Genomic DNA, 20,802 nt, shown 5'->3' on the forward strand with positions numbered 1-20,802 from the left:
GCACGTTTACTCGAAGAGAAAGGGACGCGGGAGCTTCTTTTTTAACGAGAAGAAAGAGAGAGACGCAGTTCTCTTTCGAGATCTCTCCTCCTCACCTCGCCCACACTCGAGCACTCTAGTTGCGCCAGCCTTCTCTCTCTTTTCTTCGGCGTAGTTGTTCTTGTCCTGCTTCTTTGCTCTTCTCTCCTCGCACCGTCTTCTCTCCCGTTCGGCGCCGTCCTGTTTCTGTGGCGCTTTTTCTTTCTCGCGTAGTGTATTTTTTCTCCTCTTTTTTCGGTTCCACGATGAGGGAACATCTTGCGTTTCTTGAGCAAGAGCTGGTCGGCTCGCCCGACACGCCGCCGGCGCTCAGGCCGTCGCAAGCGCAGCAAGTAAGAGTGAAAAATCTGAAAGCTTTTTTCTCCGTGTCTCGCTCTCTCGCCTGTGGTTCGTTTCTCCGATACCCCATGACCTTTGTTACTTTTGATTCCCTAAGTGCACTCTGCATGATCTCTGTTTTTTTGTCGTTTTCATTTGCTCTGCTATGTGCGTACATAAATATTCATATAGATGCATATATATTTGTATATATATTTATGTTCCTTAGGTTCACTGTGTCTGCCGTTTGAGCTTGTTTCGTGCCTCTTCTCTTTTCTTGGCTCTCGCCGCGCGTGTGCTTTGTGCGAGGGCGCGGCTCCTCGTTTCGGGTGGGTTCCAAGGTTCCTCGTCGGATGCGTGTCCGTTTTCTCGTCTTCTTTTCGAGTCGCTCTTCTCAGTCTCCTCTGACGCCGCGCACGCCCCCGGCGCTGATTCTTTCTGCCGGCTCGGGTGTCTTCGTCGGTGTCTTGGTTCCCTCTTCACTTAGCCTTCCGCGCATTTCGGCGGTTTTCTGGGGATTTTTTGCAGCTTTGCTCGTGACGAGTCTGCGATGCCTCCGCTGGACGTTCTCCCGCCTCGTGGTGTGCGTTTCGTGCAGGTTGCCGCGTTGAGTCGGCTGTCGTGGATTTGCGCGGCTATGGGCGCGGCGGACTCGCGGGCGCTGCTGCTGCCCTTCCTCGAGTCTTACCAGGACTCGCGGCGGGACGCGGATGAGATTCTATCGGTGCTCGCAGCGCAGTGGCGCGCAGTCGCGCGGGGCGTGGCGGGCGCCTGCACGCAGCAGAAGGCTGGGGCGGACAGGAAGACGCAGCGCGGCGGCGCTGGGGCGGGCGAGGTCGACCGCGAGGTCTTTGAGGCGCTGGGCCGCATTGTCGCGTCGCTGGAAGTTCTCGCGGCGATGGAGGAGAAGTGCATCCGCGACGAGGCCGTCACTTCGATGCTGTACCTGCTCAACTTCTTCCCCGAGTTCGCCGCGCAGAAGGCCTTCGCGCAGCGCTTCCTCCTCCCTGCCGCTGCCCGCCTCGCTCAGAACGAGTCGGGACTCTTCTTCTCGCGCTGCAGCGCCGCGAAACTCCTCCCTGCGCTCTTCCCCCTCGCCAATGCGGCACCCGAGCACGAGCGCGAAGGCGGCGCCGGCGAGGAAGAGAAGGAGAAAAAAGAAAAACCTGGCGCCGCCGAAGAGGAACGCAAGCCCCTCGAGGACGCGGCCCGACGCGGAGACGAACGCGACAAGGTCGGCGGGAGAGAGCTCGATCGCGGCGAGTTGAAGGAGTGAGTCAAAACGAAAAACAGAAAAAAACGGAAAAAAGACGGGGGCGGATGGGAGACTGCAAAGAGAAGGAAGCAGAGAGGGACACGCAGAGCGGAAGAACACAAAAACGCGAGAGAAGCAGCGAGGAAGGAGGAGCGAGAGCGACAGATCGAGGAAGCGTGCCGAGGCAACTCCGAAGGCGGGGAGTCGCGCAGTCACGTACCCGTCCAACACAGCGCTCCCGACTGGGCGCTGAGGGGTGGCTGTGCGGCGTGTGTGTTGCGTGGCGTTTGCGTCTGTTTGCGTCTTTTTGGGGTTGGAAGAAGGCTGGTCACGGAGCGTTCGCGTGTCGCGCTGTGTGTGCTCAGGATCTTTGAGAAACTCCTGGTGAACGAGGCGCTGCTCGTCCGCCGCGACGCAGCCCTCGAAGTGCCGGCCTTCGTGCGGCACTGGCGGCGCGTCCGCGAGCAGACGCGCCGCCGCGAAGATTCGTCGCGTTCCGCTGAGGAAGCCCACGCTAGCGAGCTCGCGCCCAACCCCGAGGGCCTCGGGGACTACTTCCTCTCCCTCCTGAAGAAAATGAGCTCCGAGACGATCGTCAGTCGCTGGCGCAAGGTCCACAGAGAGGGGGGGAGGGGGGGGACGCCCCGCGGGGCTGAGCCTCTCTGCGGCTGGGCAAACGCGTGTGAAAAAGGAGCCGCGTAGACACGAGTCTGGCGCGTCTGGCAAGCGCGGAGCAAAGAGAGGCCTGGAGCGAAGACAGAGGCTGCCGGGAGTAGAGGAAGAAGCGCGGGGGGTTCAAACTCGCGTTCTGCGCGGCGGAAAGGAGCCCAATCTCGTGTCTGTTCTTCTTGTCTCGTTGTGTTCGCGGGCGTGCAGGATTTTCTTCGCGCGGCGGCGGTCAGCGCGTTGATTCAGCTGGCGCTGCTGTTCCCAGCGACCTCGTCGTCGGCGTACGCGGCGTCGTTCGATGCGCTGGCGGTTCTTCCGTTTCTGTCTGCGGCGGTGTCGGACGCCTCCTGGCGCGTGCGGGCAGTCGTCGCGCGGGCGCTTCCGCGGCTGGTGGGGGTTTTCCGGCGGCAGTTGTTTGCGTCGCACTTTTTTCCTTTTCTGCAGCAGCTGCTGCGCGACTCGGCGCTGCGCGACGTGCGCCAGGAGGCGATTCGCGCAGTGGGCGAGGTCGCCGCTCTCCTCTCCGCCGAGGAAGTCCAGCAGTCCCTCGTGCCGCTGCTCCCCGCGCTGATTCAGGAGAACTCGAACGCGGGCGCCGTCGCACAGCCGATGAGCGCCGTCCCGGTCATCGCGCCTCCGACGCTCGCCTCGCCGCTTAACTCTAATTCCCCGCTCCTCGTCCCTGTCCTTGAAGTCGCGCTGCCGGTCGCCAGAGCTGCGGGGCCTGCCGGCGCCCAGATCATCATGTCCAGCCTCGCGACGCTCGCGAACGTCCGCGAGGAAGGGCACGTCCGCATGCTGTAAGTCTCACGCTCGCGACCGCGCAGGCCTTTGGGGGGGAAAGGCGGCAGAGAGATAGTGACCTATCGTGTGATGCTTTAAGGACTCTGCAGGCGTCGATTCCGCTCGCGCAAAGGAGTTTCATTCCTCGCGTGCGCACGGGAGGAGAGGCGAGGGTCGCGCGCCGACCACACACATGCCTGCTTGCAGATACCCGTGCTTATGGGTATATAAATATAAATATATTAATAGATATTCATAAATATATATGTATGTATTTGGGTATGCCGACTTGTATATGAATGTAGATATATATATATATATATATATATATGTATGTATCTGTGCGCCGACCACTCACATTCGTGTACATGGATATCCACATATATATATATATATATATATATATATATATATATATATATATATATATATATATATATATATAAAACCCTAAACCCTATATATATATATATATATATATGCACTAGTTTATATTTGTATTATCATATATACTCACAGAAATATATGTATCTATTCGTGTATATATGGGTATGTATGTGAGTTTGTGTGCGCACGTTTGGACGTATGCGATGGTCGTGTGAAGGGGAGTGAAAAGAGAGATGTCTGCAGCGGAGGGGTGTGTTCAAAGGCCGCGAAGGAAAAAAAAGTGCGTCAGGCGCGCGAATGCATGCGCCCGTCCTACGCAGAGGCCTGTGTGTGCAACAACTTTTTTTGCAGTCTCGCGCAGCAGGCGGGCGAGTTCTGCCGCTTGGTCGCGGCGAAAGGCGGTCGCGCGTCTCCGGAGTCTCCGGAGGCCGTGCGTCTCATCGAGGGCCTCTGTGCGGCGCTGGGGCCGGCAGCGGGCGGCGGAGACTGGACGCTGCGGGTGCAACTTATCGAGCAAGTTGTTCCAATTTCCAGCGCCTTTGTAAGTCTCCCAGTTTCGCTCTCACGCATGCCTTCACTTCGGTGCGCGGCCGCGTGTTGGGTAGCCGCGCGCTGGTCTGGGGGGAAGTTTCCGCGAGGATGCAGAGTACGCAGTGTCAAAAGGCATCCCCTTCAAAGCCGGTGGTTCGGTGGTGTTTAAGTCCTTGCATTAGTCTCGCTCTCTATATGATGAATCTCGCTCTTTTTGTCAATCTCGCTCTCTTTGTTAATCTCGCTCTCTCTATCATTCTCGCTCTCTTGTCTGGTTTGCGAATCGTACGCAGAGAGCTGACAGAGTCTGCGAGGGCTGGGGGAGAATAGGAGCAACCTGGAGAATTCTGGAGTTTTTTAGAGTTCAGCCGCTCCTGCTGGGACTATATTGGGTACTTAAACGGTACTCTTGTCAAGCCTTTTCGCCTGCCTCCAGTTTCCTCGCGAACAGCAAAGGAGGCCGTCGGGACGGCTTTTTTCTCCATTCTCTGTTGCCCTGTCTGGTGTCTATCGAGCGCCTGCGAGCTCTCGGCTCTGCGATTTTCTGCTCCGATGTTCCCCTGCTGGTCTGCAGATTTCTCCATCGTCTTTGAATATCTTTCCATTTTTTTCTTTGTTTCAGGGCCTCGACTTCTTCACGAAGCACCTGCAGGGGCTGTTCATCAACGCCTTAAGCGACCACGTCTACGGCGTTCGCGAGGCTGCAGTGGACGCGTGCCAGGTAGGAAGCAGGAAAAGCGAATTCTGTGAGAGAACTGAAGAAGCCACGAACTCTGCGCGTTGAATTATATCGTCTTTAACAACAGCGGGCGAGGCGCCATGCCTGCAGTGTTTTTCCCGTCTTCAGAAACGCGTGACTGTGTGCTTCACTTTATCGTGTGTGCTCACGCTCGCCTTTGCATGCTGTGCGCGTCTGCGTCTTTTTCTCTCTCTTTCTTTTCAGCCTTTGACTGCGGAGTTCGGTTCGCGGTGGGCGATTGACGTGTTGCTTCCGCGTCTGCGGGAGGTCTATTTCCTCGGAGGATCAGGCCGCGGCGACGCGCGCGGCGGCAGCAACGGCTTCGATTTCTTCTCTTCTCTGCCCTCGCAGGGGCGCCTTTCTTCTTCCTACCTGGAGCGGATCGCCGTCCTGCACGCCGTCCCTGTGAGCGACTGAAGGAGGGAAAACTTACCGCAGTTTAGGGCTGAGTAGCAGGCAGTTTGAGGAGGAAGAAGAGCGGTTTCTTCTCGTGACCGGTCCTGCTGGTTGTCTCTGCGCTGGCGTTTTTCGCGGGTGCTCGCGCATGCGTAGTTCTCTGGATTTTCGTCTGCTCAGAAAATCGCCGCGTCCTTCACGACTTCCGAGACCGAGACCCATCTCTTACCCTTCATTCTCGCTGCTCTCAAGGTGAGAAAGGAGACTCAGCTTGAAAGTAATTTCTCGAAAATCTCCGCATCTCGATCTGCAAACTCGCGGCGGCAGTAAGCCGTGTAGTGCGTTTTTTTCGTGTTTTCTCTTTCCCCCCCCCCCCCCCCCGTTTTTTATTTTCTTCATCATTGCATTGTGTGTGAGCGTGACTTTTTTTTTTAGGACGAAGTTCCTAACGTGAAGTTCACAGGGGCGGAAGTCGTGCGGCTGATGGTCGCGGCGAAGACGATGCCCGCGACCGCGTACGTTAGCAAGGAGCTCTTCCCGTAAGTGAATCTTTTCGCGAGAAAAGAAGAAAATGAAAGATGCGTGCGCCGCGGGACGGCAGGTTCGCGCGACTGAAACCCGGGAGACATACAGAGGAGAGAGGCGCAGACTCTCTTTGAGGCATAAAAAAAAGCAATTTATTAGTAATAAAAAAACAAAATTTTTACAAAATTTCATGTAGACAGACATTAGAAAAATAATTTTTGTGAAGTTTCTTTTTTAATGCGAAGAAACGAGCTTTAGTCAAACAGCGGCGACTTGGGAAACCTCGTGGCTTGCGCGGGCTCCGCAGGCCGGGCGACACGCGAAGGTACTTTTTTCCGTGGCTTCTCAGGCGCCTTCTCGTCTTCATCGTTTTCTACAAGATGCCTTTAAGAGAGGATGATGCGTGCCTGTTTTGTTTGCAGGATTTTGAGTGCCTTGTCCAACGATCCCGACGTCGATGTGCGTTTCTGCTGTCAGCTGGCGCTGGCGGTTGCGCGGTCGTGAAGGCAAGATTCTTCGCCGCAGGGCTCTCTCTCGCCTCATTTTCCGCGTGGAGTTTGACTTTCTCTCCCTGCCACGCGGCCGTGGAGGCCGCGCTTCCGTGCGTCTCTTCTCCCTCTTGGGGTGACGACCGCAGACTCGTCTCTCTTTCTCTCTTCTTGGTGAAGACGAGATTTTGCTTCGTGAGAGGTCAGGGGCGGCGGTTGCGCGCCTCGCGTGAGGGTGAGTGAATCGACTGAACGATGGGCGCCTCATGTCTTTCTTTCGAGACGAACGCGCGGCGGCGAGAAGTGGCGTCGGGTCGCTGGTTTGGTAGGGCTGTCTCTCTGCTTGCCGCGGCGTGCAGAAAGCCCCAGAAGGCGTGCATTTTCGGCGTGTTTCCTCGTCGTACACGGCTGCTCGTGAGGAGCTGTGTGTCTGGAAGAGCTTCACGTTTTCTCACGCTCTTTGTCGTTTTGCTGCCTTCGCTTCGTTGTCTCTTTGTTTTCGTTTGTTACCTTGTTCGCCATTCACCCTCTCGTCTGCGATACCCCTGTATGTCTGGGCAGAAAGGCGCCGCTCGTGTCGCGAGTCTATTTCTCGTTCTTTCTGCGTCGCGCAGCTCTCACAGCTGTCTTCCATCGTCGCAGTCTCGAGCGCGGCGCTTAACTTCGAAACACGAAATTTTTAATGCCTTTCGAACCGAAAACGCGCCACGCGCCTGCCCATATGGCAGACGTTGAGGCGATATAAGCCGCGCCATATCTACACGGATACACATTGTGATGCATCCCTGCATCCAAAATTATTTATTTATGTATGTATACATAAATACACAGGTATATATTATAGATATATCCGTATAGTTAATTATCTGTTTCAGTTGATTTATGGATGCAGATTTATAGACGGGTATAGATTTTGATATACCTGCATTCGTGATTATTCTTTTTTTATTTACTGATGTTCATAGATATCTGCGCGGTTGTAGATTTTGATGTAGCTGTAGCCACAGCTATTTCGTGTTTATTGATTTATGGTTGCAGATATAGAGTTGGATATAGATTCGGGTATATCTGCATCCTTAAATATTCGTTTTCTTTCTTCGTTATGTATATACATATACACTTGTATAGATTTTGATATATCTGTATCCATAGTTATTTCTTTTAGTTAAGGTTTTAGACACCATAAACCGTCTCTATCGATGTATTCAACTATCTAGTTGAGTTATTTGAATTCTTCTGGTTCCGAGACGGCGCAGCCGAGTCGGGAGACAGAGGATTCTAATGCCAAGGCAGTGCGCGAGAGGAAAAAAGTTCTTCCGGTTAAAGCGGCGAAGCTGCGTTGCTGCGAAGGCGCTCGCGAGTCTCTGCGTCAGTGAAAAAAAACTGGAAGCGGAAAAGCAGGTGTTGACTTTCGAGACGCGCTCTTCTTTAGAAAGAATGGAACCGCGAGTGACACGATACCTCGCACAACGATGCAAAGTCCGAGTGGCTTCAAAAGAGGAGAAAACGGATCTTCGGGTCACGCCACCGAAAACCTCTCAAAAGAAAAGGAAGACTTCAAGAGAAAGAGAAGTGCCTAGAGCGGAGATCGCGAGCGACTTGAATCGGGTGGCGACACGTGTTTACGGAGCTGCGTATCGCTCGTTCTCTTCTGCTAGGAGGCGAAGCGCGACCGCGAGGCCTGCAGCGACAAGAAACAAACGTGCGGCAACCGAGCGATGAAGACGAAGAAAGGAGACGTGGGATGCCAGAGCAGCGGGTCGAAAAAGGGACAAGCGCGCAGAAGAGACGAGAGAGAAGAGAGGCGCATGCATTTAGGGCCCGCGAGATCTGCAGGAGACGCGCAAAGAAGGCGCAGGCAGAGAGCCGCGAGAACGACTGATGCGATCAAACTGCAGAGAAAAAGACAGAGGAAGCTCTCCAAGTCCCTTTTGTGTCGCGGTTCAGTGAAGGCCAGATCGGTTATCCTCACACTTCTGCGCGTCCACGTTCTCGCCGTTGAGCGAGAGGGAAGTGCGTAGGGAAAGCGTCGCTTCTCTCAGCAAGCTCGAAGGACGTGCAGAGCCTCGAGGCAGCTGTGTAGACGCAGATGACGAGACGGAGGGAAATGCACGCGTCGCCAGGGCTGTTGAGAAAGGCGTGAAACCGTCTGCTTCTTCGGCGTCGTCGCAGAGGGCGGGAAAGCAGTAAGCCTCGGAGTCGAGCGCCGCACACGCGTCGCTGCGCGGAAACAAACGAGAAGAAACGTTGAGTCTCCAAAAGAGAGAAGAAGGAACGAGGAGAAAGACAGGAAAAATAATAAGAAAAAGAAGAACAGCGCCTCGAGGAAAGATCTCAGTTGAGTAAAAACGATCGAGACAGGAGCAGAGAGAGGACAAAAGAAACGAAGAAGAGAGGCGAAAACAGCAGCGCACACGGAAAGGAGAACAAAGCTACAAGAGGTATGCCTAGATAGAGCAGCATAAAATTTGAAAAATAGAAAAAAATGGATACACGTAGAAACTGTGTTGCAAGGAGTGAATTCTTGTTGCATCGAGACAGCTGCCGATGTGTGCAGAGGCTGACAGTGAACAGAAGAAGCTGCGTGCGTGTGCGCAAGCGCGCAGACGTCCAGCTACGCAGCGAAGAGCAGAGAAAACCGTCCAAATATTGCAGCGAAATCTTTTTTCATGGATCTGCGACCGGGGACGCACTCATCGCTGCGACGACGAGACTGTCGCAGAACTGTTTTCGCGAGGAAAACTTCCACTCACTCTCCCGCCAGCGTCTTCTGAGCCAGCGCCAGGAGCGCCTGGCCCCTCAAGGCGTGGACGAGATCCGGCGCGAAGCAGCAGGGAGGAACTTGAGATGAAATCGAGGAGAGGAAAGTCCGTTTGTGCAGAGCATCCGCGGCTTCTCGGTCGGCGGCATGTCCACGCGTCACGTCACTGCCACACACGTTCTCATTTTCTCGCTTGTCTTCCCGCCCTGCCGTCTCCGCGCGCGATTCGGGGGTGCAGAGAGGACCGGTCTCTGCGGTGTACGTACACTCGAGCAGCGCGCGGTTGGCGAGCACCAGTGTCTCCTGGAAGCTGCGACAGGCAGAGGCACAACAGACACGCGTCGTTTTCTGTTTTTTCTCCCTCGCGCCTCCTCGTTTTTCTCACGGTGCGAGATTAGACAGCACGGATGCGCGACGCTTGACTCTGAGCAAGTTGCTTTATGGCTTTCTGCTGTCGGCTGCCTTGCCTCCCTGTCTTCCGTGTTCTCTTCTACCGCAGCCTGCGCGTTTCCTCGCTGGAGGCGTTGCGAGAAGAAATACGAGGTGCACTTGGAAACTCGAAACAGCGACGAAAACAGACCTACCTGCCCTCGGAGAAGGCAATCAATGCGCACTCGTGGAGAGTCGCCGGATTCCGCCGATCGAGGCTCCTGAAGACACGAAAATCGGATAAAATCGGATAAAGACAAGAAAATTTGAGAAACATCGAGGCAAAAGCGCGCAGCGTTACAGGGACAAAACAGAGAGCTGCAGTCGCCTGACAGGCTTGTCTGCTCTGCGCAATTCGCTTCGCGGCCGCAGCTTCTCGACTGGAAAACAGCCAACGAAAAAAAAACACCGGACGGGGTGCGGCTTCTAGCCGAAAAAAAACGAACAAACAGAACGAAACAGTGAGTCAACCGAAGCAGCGCACACAGGAAGAAGCGCAAGGAGGGCGCGAAGGCGCCTGGCAGCGACCACAGCGAAGGCGAGTCGTGACTCACAAGGCAGTGCGAACGAGGCAAAGCTCCTCAAACCGTTCAGGCGAAAAGAGCGAGACGGCCGGAGCGAGACTCTGCCGGAGTTCTCTCGCGAGGCACAGCTGCACGCGCGCATTCCTGACAAAACACGCAACCAGAAACCCGTCAAGAAATCCTTCGAGGATCGGCAGCCTATCTCCACTCCTCTAGCTGGCATGCTACGCGTTCCCTCCTCGTCTCTGCGGAATCATCTGTGAACACTCGCACGCATCTTTCGTTTTGCCGCTCGCTTCTCGCTGAAGCGTCTGCGCGCCTCTCAGCGACACCCTGCCGCTCTCTTCCCCCCGCCGCCTGTGCCTATGCGCCTGAGCAGCCTCGCAGGATGCTGCGCCCTTTCTCTTCCCCCTCGCCCCCCCCCCTCTCCCCCGTGTTTGCTTCAGACCCTCTGAAGATGATCGCCAGGTTTCGCAGGACGGCGCGTGCGCTCTTCTCGCGCGCAGCCTTCTCTCTAGGCTTGACGGGATCGCCAGGCGCGGAGGCGCAGAGGCTTTCGGCGAGCGCGAGGCCGAGCGGAAGGAGACACGGCGTGGTCAACGGCTCGCGCGGCAGGTCGCGCGCCTTCCTGAAGAAAAAATCGCATCCGATTTCTGAAGAGGACGCGCATGTGTCTGCCGCGATGGGGTTCGTCGTGAGGAGAGACAACAGCGGACGGAGATCGCTGCCGGCAAGAAACCGGAGGAAAAACTATGCAAAGGGGGGAGATGAAGCGCAGTGCGAGGTGCGTGAGAAGAAGACAACAGACGGAGGAAAGAGACGACAGGCGGAGAAAAGACAGCAGCGGAAAGAGGATCTAGAAAAAGCCGAGGGCGAACAAAATGAAGGCGAGACGCGAAGTTGCTCACTTGAGCACTTCGACGGCCTTGGTGACGGTTCCCTCAACAAGAAGCAGACTCCCTTCCTGAAAAAAAAAGACAAGAAGCAGACGTGCGCTGGCATTCGGAAGTGTGAAGGCCGTCAAGACGAGAAGTCTTTTGAAGGAATATCAGACAGAACCCTGAACGATAAACCCAAACAGAGAGAGACACAACTGTCCTCTCCAACGCCCCTGGTGTATCGGGTATCCAAGTGATGCACGTCTCGCCTCCAGAGACGCGACACAGACGCGGAGTTAAGGACTCTTTTCGACTTTCTTGACTTTTTTTCCTCACCGCAAAGATCAGCGCCGCTGTGAGCGCTGTGCGTTCCGCGTCGAGCGAGCTACCCTCGAGGGCCTCCTCGAGCCGCTCGGCGAGCAAATGGAGCTCCGCAACTTTTTCTGCGACGCAGCGAGGCAAGGAAAAGCAGAGCGGCTAAAAGAGCGGGCGAATGCAGAGGAGAGGACGAAGCGAAAAAAAGGCAGACACACGCCGTCTGTTTGTCGCGCTTCTCGTGCGATTCGAGCCGCAGCGATCGCCCTGCGCCAGTGTCACATCTGCAGCCTCCAGGCTGATTAAACAGCGAAAAGTCTCTCGTGTCTTTGGTGGTATCTGTTGCATTTCCGTCTCCTCTCAACGTCTTCTCAGCTCGAGACGCTCACCGAGCTGAACGCAGCAGGCAACGTAGACCGGCAGGACGTAGAGCGCCTCCGCCAGAGTCGTCTCCAGCAGTCTGAAGCGTTGGACCGCGCACGGAGAAAAAAATACAAAAAGTCGTTTGAAAAACAGAAGAAAAAGGGCGCGCCCGCAAACACTCTCACGCAGCAAAAACAAAGTCGGAATCCAAAACGGAGCAAGGATTTTCGATAGCGAGAAAGGAGGCGAGACAAGATTGGGAGCTCAGCAAGGCAGAGACAGGCGCATACGCAGCAGCTCCGATGGAGACGCGTCACGCAGGTCTGAATGCCGAAAAAAAAAATTGCAGAAAGCCAATCACTCACGGACGCAAAAGCTCTCACACACACAGCGAGACAGAACACGAATCCTCCCACAAGCCCTAGAACGTGCGGCTAAGCTTTTCTCGTGATTCGTGGGAAATGCAAAAATCGATACCAGCGGCACCCTGGCCCCGCTTTGCGGACTTACAGCGTCGCGAGTGCGAACGCGAGAGGCGCGTTTCGCCTTCGAAACGCGCGGACTGCCTGGATAGTCAGGTTGACGCTGAAGAGAGAGACACTCGCGGAAAAACGAGTTGCAACGGGTGCGCGCAAGCAGCAAGCAGAGAGAGGAGAAAGGTAACAGAAAGAGATAAGGGGAAAAGAGAAAAAGAGAAAGTAGGCGCAGAGGAGGACCGAGAGAGGAGAGCTGCGAAAAACAACAGAAAAAAAGAAGAAAAGTTCGGAGAGGGGAGACGAGCGAGGCGAGAACCCCGCACCGCGTCTCGCAAGAACAGAATCAGACAGCGCCGCGTGGACGGCCTTTACCTGGAGTAGAGAATCTCGGGAGGAATGTGCTGCGCAGGGTACATCGCCTCGACGTACGAGAGAGCATCGCTGACTCTGAGACAGCACCCGCCGGCGCCGATGGTCAGCGGCGCAGCAGACAAGCCTGGAGGACGAGGCGCTCGAGAAGACGAAGAACGCGCCGCGCACGGAAAGCCGTTCAGAGTCTTCCAAAGCGACTCGGGCGGCTGCGATACAGAGCAGAGAGCAAACGCGAGAAAGTTTCATGTCCATAACACTTTAAGTTAATGTTGAAGTGTTCAGAGCAAGCAGCGACGCCGCAGCAAGCTCAGATCAGCTTGCGCAATTCCGACAACGCAGAAAAAGCCCGCGTCCGTTGCAGAGAGACCTTCGCCTCAGCTGCTGGGTTGGGTGCTGGCAGAACGGCCGCGGAATTGCAATGGAGTCTGCAGATTCTGCCGAAAGCGGCGCGTCCACATCCCGTCCCCCCCTGAGGCGCCTGTTGTCGCGCGTGTCTTCGGCTTCTGCTGTCTGTCTCTGTCGCTTCTCGCCTTGTCTGCCTCCGCTGCATTTCGCTTTCTCTCCATTTTCTGTTTCGCATTCTCCTCGTTCAGCGAGGCGTTTCCGCTCACCTCATTCCGCGAGGCAGATATCAGCGCCACCGCTAAGTGCCTGAAGGAGTAGAAAAAAACCAAAATAGAGATGCGAATCCACGTGCGAAGAGGAAAAGACAACTCTACATAGGGACGATCGCGGCACACGCAGATGCCCTGTGTTTTGCGCGCTCTCCCCGGAAACCCGCAGGCACGCAGGCAGACACACGCATAAAAAATATAGTCAAACAAACTGAGATATACATCGAGACGTTGATAGAGAGGATTATATCTCTATATATGATGGACAGGCAGATACAGCAGGAGAAACAGATACGCAAGCTGTTTTTGTAGGTAAAAGCGGGGCGGCAGGGTGGAGGTCTGTGCTCAAGGTCTTCGAGGACGTGTGCAGACACATGTATGCAGAGCGAGACGCAGAATCCGGATTTAAGCGCTTCTTGATGCAACGTACTTTGCCCACATCTGACTCTCAGAAAAGCATGTATCGCGCAGCAGACGCAGTTCCTCGTCGGGCGTCAAGAGGCCGCTGCCAAAGAGCGCGAACAGCACCTGTACGTACACCGCAAGAGACACGCGCGCAGACAGAGAGATGGCTGATGCAACGGATTTCACCCAGACGCAGACACGAAAACGAGAGAAGAAAAGAAAGGGCAGCGCGCAACCCGAGGTGGAGAGGGACGCGCAAGGGAGTGAGAAACGAGCTGAGGAAACGCAGAGGGGACAGCGAAAATGGCAGAAAGGGGGGAGGGGCTAGAAAAACGATGAAAAAAGAGACAGATAAGAGCTGGAAAGCAGGCACCGCAGCCGCAAGAGGCAGCGAGGAGGAGGAAAAGGCAGCTAGCATGCACAGAAGAGTGTATCCCGCGGAAAAAGAGAGAACGCCTCGATCCCACTTTGGGCTGCAGAGGTTCGCGGCGGTAGAAAGCGCAGAGGACATCGAGAGCCCCGGCGGAGCGGCCGAGGCGCTGCAGGGCGGTTGCCAAAACCAACTGAAAAAAAAAAACAAAAAACGGCAAAAACGCTTCCGTGAGCGCATCCAAGCAGCTGCGAAAGCACATCCGTCCTCGACGCGTCCTCTGTGACTCACGTGTGTATATAAATATATATATATATATATATATTTCAGAGGCGAGTCCCAGAGTCGTGGTATATACATACATATATATATCAAGACTGCGTGCGCTAAAGCAAATACACGAGCCTGCATCGCCGGTCATCCAAGGCGACTGAGGCGTCCTCTGAAGGAAAGATATTTGGGCGCACGAATGAAAAATGCGCAAACGCAAACTTATATCAAGGCAGGCACATCACGCAGACTGGAACGCGGAGATCAGATGACGCGCGCGTCTCTCTTCTTCTTCTGCTCATCGCCTTGCGTGTTTTGAAACGGCATTCGTTTGAGTTTGGCGCTCACGTCGAGAGTCCCGCGGAAGGCGTTGTCTGGCGTTCGCCAGGCCGGCGCGTAACTCTCCAGAAGCGCGACGCAGTCCGCAGGCGCGTCTGCCTGCAGCTGAAACACGCACGCAGCGCAGCGCGAGCTAATGAGCGAAACGAGCGAGTGAAGAGAGAAGGGGGAGTGAGTACGAAAAGACATCCAAGAGGACGAAGACACCGCGGGAAAAATCGCCGGAAGAACCGCCAAAGGAGCCGAGAGCGAGTCGGGGATCAACCGCGCGCAGGCAACGGGCCAAAGACGAGAAGGCGGAATGTAGACGCGCTCCAGTGCGGGTAGCTAGCAAAAAAGCGAAAAAGAGGAGGCGCCCAGGCACCGCATGAGAAGTGGAAGAAAAAGCAAGAAACGAGACAATCACTCACCAGAATATTTGCCGCGAGCGCGAGTAAGGAAGGCTCACCCGCCGTCAACTCACGATGCCGCTCGATGAGCAGGTCCTGCGCCTTCTGGAGTTGCTTGCACGCGACAAGCGCCTCGGCAAAGAAGAAGAGGCTTTCCTCCTCGATGCGACAGCGGGACCCTTCGTCAGGTTTGTGCGCTCCCGCCGCAGCCTCCCTCTGCGCGTCTTCCTGCGCATCTTCCTCCGCCTCTCTGTCTCTCACGGCTTCGTCGGCTCGCCTGCGCAGTCGCCGGGCTGACTTGGCGCGTGTGTCTCCTTCTCCACCTTCTCCGCCGCGGGGCTCCTGCAGCTGCGCAGGCGCGAACTCGCGGCGCGAAGGGCTGCAGGCCTCGCAGCTCACGGCGACTGGAAAGGAGACACTCGGTGCAGGCGAGACGCACGGATGCGCGACACTGTACAGAAGTTCGCCGAGCGTCAGCATGTCTGCGGACACAGAGAAGGCCAGGAGCGAGCAGCTTAACTCCGTTGAATGGCGTGAGGAAAAAGCCGCGCAGCCGGCGGAGGACAGAGAGGAAGACGAGGAGAGACAGAAGTCCAGTTAGGCGGCAGCCGAGAAGGATCGAAAAAACTGAAAAGGAGCGCGACGAACGCGCAGTGAGAAGAGGAAAAGTGGAAAACCTGGCACGATGAGCGTGTGTGCCCTTGAAGCGAGTTGCGCACAGGCAGGGCAATCAACGAGCTTTCAGGCTGGCGGATTCGCGAGCGGGTAGGCACGCGGAAAAGAGAAAAGGAAGCAAAGAGGAGGTCGGGAGGAAAGAAACAGCCATCGTAGTGGGAAGGAGAAATTACAGTAAGGAGAAGGAGATACGCAGAGAGCACAGCAGGAACGCATGAAGAAGGAAACGGAGAAAATGGCAAGGCTGGAAAGGACTACACGAGGCACACGCAGCTTCCTTGAGAGGAAAGAGTGACGAAATCCAAATTGCGCAGAAGTCGTTGGTGTCTGTCTCCGTCTCTCACGAGAAAAAAACACCTACCTTCGTAGGCGCCATGCATGCGCGCATCGAGATACTGTCTCCTTATCTGTCTGTACGCCTCGCGATTCTGTCTCTCATTTTCTTCCCATGTTCCCCAAGATGATTTCGTAGGGCCGTCATCGGCCTCACGGTTGGCGCTGCTACCGTCGAACGAGTCCGCCTTCGCTTCTTCGCCGTCCTTGTCGCAGCCTTGCTCGTCTTGGTCCATCTCGAAGAATGTCATCTCTCAGCCTTCAAGCGCTCACGTGTAGGTACGCGTGAGCAATGTTTCTGTTCAGGGTTTTCTCTCGTTTCGCCGACTCGGGCACGCCAGTTAAGCCGCGAAGAAGCGAATTTGGAGTAGTTCTCCAAAAAGGAGACTCCACATTGCTGCCTCTCTGAACAGAGGCGTGCGCGGAGGCGAAAAGCAGAAGAATCCGAAGGCGTGGAGGGCGAGGAACCGCACCGGTCGACAGAGAAAACAGCAGGAGAACGAGGCTCCGCGTGACGAGGGGGTTTAAGGAAGGACGGCCATCCATACAGAGCAGGCATATGCAGAGTTTGAGTGGAGCGGAAAAGAAGACGGAGGACAGCGGAAGCAAGGAAACGAGAACGAGCGGCGTCAGTCGCGCGACTGAGAAGGTGAGCGCACGCCTCAGCACTAGGCAGTTGCGGAGCCGCCAGCATATCGCAGCTTTGAAAGCAGAGGAAGACAGAACAAACGAAAGGGCGGAGTGCAGGTCACGGGCGTCCGGGGGTGAATACTGACCCCGGGCAAGAATGTGTGCAGTGCGGAGAATGCTTAGTAGGCCGAATGACGCTTCCTTGTGACGCGACGGGCTCTCACCGCTGCAGTCTTGACATGGCTACACCACGCGGCAATGTTACCTATGAGTAAAAGGGAGGTGCGCTTCCGTTGTTATCTACATTCCAATATTTTCTTTTTTCCTTCTATTCGCGCATGCAAGAAAAGATGGTAGAAGAGAGCAACCGCATGCGTCAGCGCAGTCAACAAGACACGTTCCGCCCGACAGAGCCTGCTGGAGCCAGGAGGGTGCGCCTCAGCACGCCTGCGCTGTTTCTCCGGCGATGCACATCCCCAAGCTCTTAGCCACAACGGCCAAACTCAGCAAAAGCCGCGCGCGAAGGGCAGTCTTCAGTGTGTAGAGCTCAGCCTTCACACCTCCAGGGACATGCAAGACAATCGAGCAGCAGAGAGGATCATGTTTTCGAAGCACACGGGCAACGCTGGTCCCCTTGCCAGCAGAGTTAGTGTAGTGGTCATCACGTCTGCCTTACACGCAGAAGGTCGCGGGTTCGAACCCCGCACTCTGTACTCCTTTTCGGCGCAAAAGTCTGCCCTCTTTCGTGTGGAAACTGGCCTTTTTAAGCTTTCCACACTCCACTATATTCGGTGCAGCGAGGTGTGAATGAACTTTCGCCGTCTCCTCCTTGGACGCTCGAGAGCGTCGTGCGACGGGTCGCGCGGTCAGTTCCGCAGCGAGCAACACTTTGCGCGGCCTGTGGACGAAGGTTTAGGGTTTTAGGATTCCCCTTTTTTAGTTTAGCTCAGTAGGTATGGCCGTGGGAAGTTTCGCTTATAGGGGTGCGTCAGGACTGGCAAGAGATTTCGTAGCGTGTGTGAGAGTCAAGGGAGCGGCCGCCCGAGCTCCGTTCTCTTCTCTGTGTCTGCCGCATGCATGCAACCTTGCCATGGCTGAAAGGCACACATGCAGTCATGCTGTGGCTGTCCTGAAGTTTACCCTCTTCGCTGTCTTGTTTTCCGTCACATTCTCTACCCTCTGTCTGCTCGGCTGCGCTGGAGAGTCCTCGAGCAAGGCGCAAACCGCAACGAAGCGGATTCTTCGCCAGCCTGCACTTCCGTGCCGCGCCGTTGCCACAGCTACGCTCATCTGTCGATTCTCCCCGCTCACTCGATTCGTTCCAGTCTGCATATCGCAGGAACGAAACGCCCACTTGTACGCATTCTCTGAAGCTGCCCCGCGGGCTCTGGCTCCGCGCATGGGCTGAGAACTGCCTCAAAAGGTTGGTGAAATTTCGAAGTGGGTTCGCGCGAAGGCGTAGCGCAGTTTGCAGCTCCGTGCTGGGATGGGAAGGCCTCTGCCGGATGTCAGTGGCCAAACGAGACTCCGCTGCGTCGCGCCTGAAGCAGCGTGAGGCAGAGGAGTTTGTAGCCGTGCAGGCGGCCCCCAACAGGCTCAAGGAAATTTGGTGTGTTCTCGAAACCATGCTAGCACAATAGAAGTGCGTTTGGTAACTACATATCAAAATGAGCGCATGTAAACTAGTCTCAAACACACCGTTCGTCACGTATCAAATATAAACCCCTGCCCCCCCGAGTGGCAGCGCAAAGCCTGGTGTTTCGACGCGAGTGCAACCATCAGAAACGTCGTGCAGCCAGCATGTGAGCGCGAGGAGGGGCTCACATGCTGGCCTGTGCATCCGTCAGCGTAAGAGACCGGGAAATGGATAAAGTTTCTCCCGGAGTGGCTGCCAGAGTGCCGGGCTGCGTGCGGTGTGTGTCGTCTGTCGCGCAGTCTCGCGTGGCTCCCGCCCCCCGTGTCTGGCGCATTCGTCGAACGGGAGTCTTGCCGCGGCTCTCCCCTCTCTTCCTGTTGCGGTCCATCTCCTTTCTTTCGTCGTTTGCGCCAGCCTCGCGCTGGCGCCCTCCCTCCAGTTGTCAGTCAGTGCCGACGTCTTGGTGTCCGCGGCACCGAGGCACGCCGCCGGCCGCGTGTCCGCAGTCCACGCGGCTCAGGGGCGACCCGCCCTGCCATCAAGGGTCGCGCCTCCTTCGAAAAAAGCTTCCTTTTTGCCGCAAGATGGGAAAAGTCGCGGGGAGCCTCAGTCGGCGTGGAATGCCGGTGTGACGCGTGTCGATCGAAGCAGAAGCTCCAGGCGGCAGGGGTGCAGCTTTCCTCCCCACGCGAATCTCCGCTTCGGTGTGTTCACGCCACGCTCGCTGAGTCTGCGCAAGCTGCGAGGAGTGTCTCGCCGTTTTCGCTGCGCACTCTCGGGTGGCGTGGAGTCTGTGTCTCCCGTGCTGCGTCGCTCTGCCTTTTCGCTCAGCAGCGCTCTCACGCTGCAGGCCTCACGGCTGCCGCGTGAGAGCCGGATTTCCTCGTGTCCATCTTTCGCCGTCGTGGCCGGATTTTGGCGCCGTCAGGCGGAGAGGCGCTGGCGGCTCCGCATGCATCGCGTCACTTCAGAAAATGCCGCCGGCAACGTCGGCATCCGCTGCTTCTCGCTGTTCAGCGGGCGGGGAGCGCCGCGGGAAAACCTCCCGGGGACGGGTAGATCTCTGCATGCCGTGTGGACCCGCACTCTGCAGCAGGCACACTCGATTCCTCTGAGGCACTGGCCTCGCCTCGCTATAGAAAACGCCTTCAGACGCTTCCGGACGCCGCGGCGAGCTGCCTTGCGGGCCGCGGCCGCCGCGCCGCCCGAGAGTTCGTTCCTGAAGGGCAAGGCGCAGAGGGGGGGGGGGGGCGCTGGAAGTCGCGTGCGCGACAGGAAATGTGTGTTTTTCGACTGGAGCGATCGCCTGGTCCCGTACGAAGTCGCGTGGCAGCTGCAGCAAGTTCTCGTCCGCCTGCAGCAGCTGCGGCTCGCGGGCTTGGATCCGCGGGCGACGTTGTCTGAAGAGGAAGTGTCTGCGCTTTTTCAAAGGCAAAAACGCTACAAGCGGGCCGGTCTAGATGGAGCCGCGGATGCGCAGGCGGTGTCAAAGCGTTGCGCCATGCCGCCTGCAGCTTGCAGCGGATACACGCCGTGCGACTACGCTCTCCTGTTGCAGCATCCTCCCGTATACACCCTCGGTCAAGGGGGGACTGCCGCAAACATTCTCTTTCAAAGTGGCGTCCGCGAGCCTGAGTTGCCGCCAGAGTACGCGCGCGAGGTAGAAACTGCAGAGGGATGCTGCCGCGTTCTTGCGCAGCTGCTGGACGAGGCAGACAAGTCGAGCGTGCTGTGGCGCGCTGGCGGCGACGGCCTCGAGGGAGGGAAGCGCTGGCAGGGCCCGCGAATGTCTGCGCGTTCAGTGGGGCTGCAGCGGACGCAGGCCGAAGCGGCGGCGCAGAGCGCAGTGGGAGAGTCCGCCAGCGTCTGTTCGTTCCCTGCGGAGGCGAGAGAAAACAGCCGCGGAGGAGTCTCTGGCCTCGGTCAGCCACGGGGGCGACGCCCCGAGGACCTAGAGGGCTCAGAAAACGAGGTGTCGACTGTGTGGAGAGTGGAGCGCGGCGGAGAGGTGACTCACCACGCGCCCGGGCAGCTTGTGCTGTACCCTCTGTTGGACCTGCGGTATCACTCCTGCGACCTGCACCAGTACATCCGTCGCCTCGAACAGATAGCTATCAACGCGATAGACCGGCTTTTCGGAGACGCGGCAGGAAGGGGGGGGGGAGAGCCGGCAGTCGACACGGAGGGCCCGAGGCACGCGGAAAAAACAGAGTCTTTCGCACCGCTGCGCGAGGCCGCCGAGGCAGGAAGGCTTGCGAGTCGTACAGTAGGACAGAGGAGACCGGGGACTCCGGGCGTCTGGCTGCGAGGCGAAAAAGTCTGCGCCGTTGGGGTGAAAGCGAAGCGGTGGATCACTTACCACGGGCTCGCCTTGAATGTGTGCACCGATCTGTCGGGCTTCCGCAAAATCGTGCCCTGTGGACTCAAAGAGGCCACGACGGGACGACTGAAAGACTGGTGGGCGCGGCCGCCGAGTCGCGAAGCAAAAAGCGCGGATGGGGCGGATCGGGCAGCGGCGGACGGCGAAGGCGAAGCCGCGCGCCACAACCAAGCTCACACACAGAGACCGGCAGCGGACGAAAGGCGAGAAGAGGGATTCAGTCGGGAGAGGACGGATACAGAGCTGCTCAGTGCGGTAGCGCGGCTTCTGAAGGAAGAGTTCGCGAACGTTTTCTCTGTGGAGCTCATTGAAAGTCGCGGGTCGACGCACGCCACGCTCCCCAGCCACTCTCCTGCATAACTCTCCGTGTGCGACGGCATGCGGACGATACCGATTGTCTGGCTGCACTTCGCCACGACTTACTCTGCTGTGTTGGCCTGCCACCCCAGAGCAACAGGAATGTCAAAGCTAGGGCCTCAGAAACGGGTTTGCAGCCGCTCCGCCTCCTTCCTG

At 56.8% G+C, this 20,802-nt stretch overlaps 3 protein-coding genes and 1 non-coding gene across 4 annotated transcripts; 3 read left to right on the forward strand and 1 right to left on the reverse strand.

Moving 5' to 3' along the window:
- Positions 1 to 284: 284 nt before the first annotated feature.
- Positions 285 to 6,146, forward strand: BESB_078950 (HEAT repeat-containing protein; the record flags this gene model as incomplete). Its single annotated transcript, XM_029366257.1, has 10 exons — positions 285 to 371; positions 956 to 1,629; positions 1,978 to 2,206; positions 2,489 to 3,081; positions 3,803 to 3,992; positions 4,605 to 4,703; positions 4,926 to 5,126; positions 5,298 to 5,369; positions 5,553 to 5,656; positions 6,065 to 6,146. The coding sequence occupies 10 exons, from the start codon at positions 285 to 287 to the stop codon at positions 6,144 to 6,146; spliced, it is 2,331 nt and encodes a 776-aa protein (XP_029217688.1).
- A 2,733-nt stretch (positions 6,147 to 8,879) lies between these two features.
- On the reverse strand, positions 8,880 to 15,894 carry BESB_078960 (uncharacterized protein; the record flags this gene model as incomplete). The annotated part of the gene is made up of 15 exons (XM_029366258.1): positions 8,880 to 9,201; positions 9,476 to 9,541; positions 9,875 to 9,988; positions 10,293 to 10,472; positions 10,753 to 10,808; positions 11,059 to 11,165; positions 11,427 to 11,497; positions 11,911 to 11,985; positions 12,249 to 12,454; positions 12,860 to 12,899; positions 13,293 to 13,390; positions 13,735 to 13,830; positions 14,256 to 14,351; positions 14,657 to 15,117; positions 15,672 to 15,894. The coding sequence occupies 15 exons, from the start codon at positions 15,892 to 15,894 to the stop codon at positions 8,880 to 8,882; spliced, it is 2,211 nt and encodes a 736-aa protein (XP_029217689.1).
- Positions 15,895 to 16,913: 1,019 nt separating this feature from the next.
- On the forward strand, positions 16,914 to 16,986 carry BESB_081070. Its single transcript has one exon. It is a non-coding gene; the product is annotated as a tRNA-Val (tRNA).
- A 1,875-nt stretch (positions 16,987 to 18,861) lies between these two features.
- Positions 18,862 to 20,649, forward strand: BESB_078970 (lipoyl(octanoyl) transferase; the record flags this gene model as incomplete). The annotated part of the gene is made up of 1 exon (XM_029366259.1): positions 18,862 to 20,649. One exon carries the CDS (start codon positions 18,862 to 18,864, stop codon positions 20,647 to 20,649), a length of 1,788 nt encoding a protein of 595 aa, XP_029217690.1.
- Positions 20,650 to 20,802: the final 153 nt, after the last annotated feature.

Source organism: Besnoitia besnoiti, chromosome VII (genome assembly GCF_002563875.1).
Source record: "Besnoitia besnoiti strain Bb-Ger1 chromosome VII, whole genome shotgun sequence".
NCBI classification, from domain to species: domain Eukaryota; phylum Apicomplexa; class Conoidasida; order Eucoccidiorida; family Sarcocystidae; genus Besnoitia; species Besnoitia besnoiti.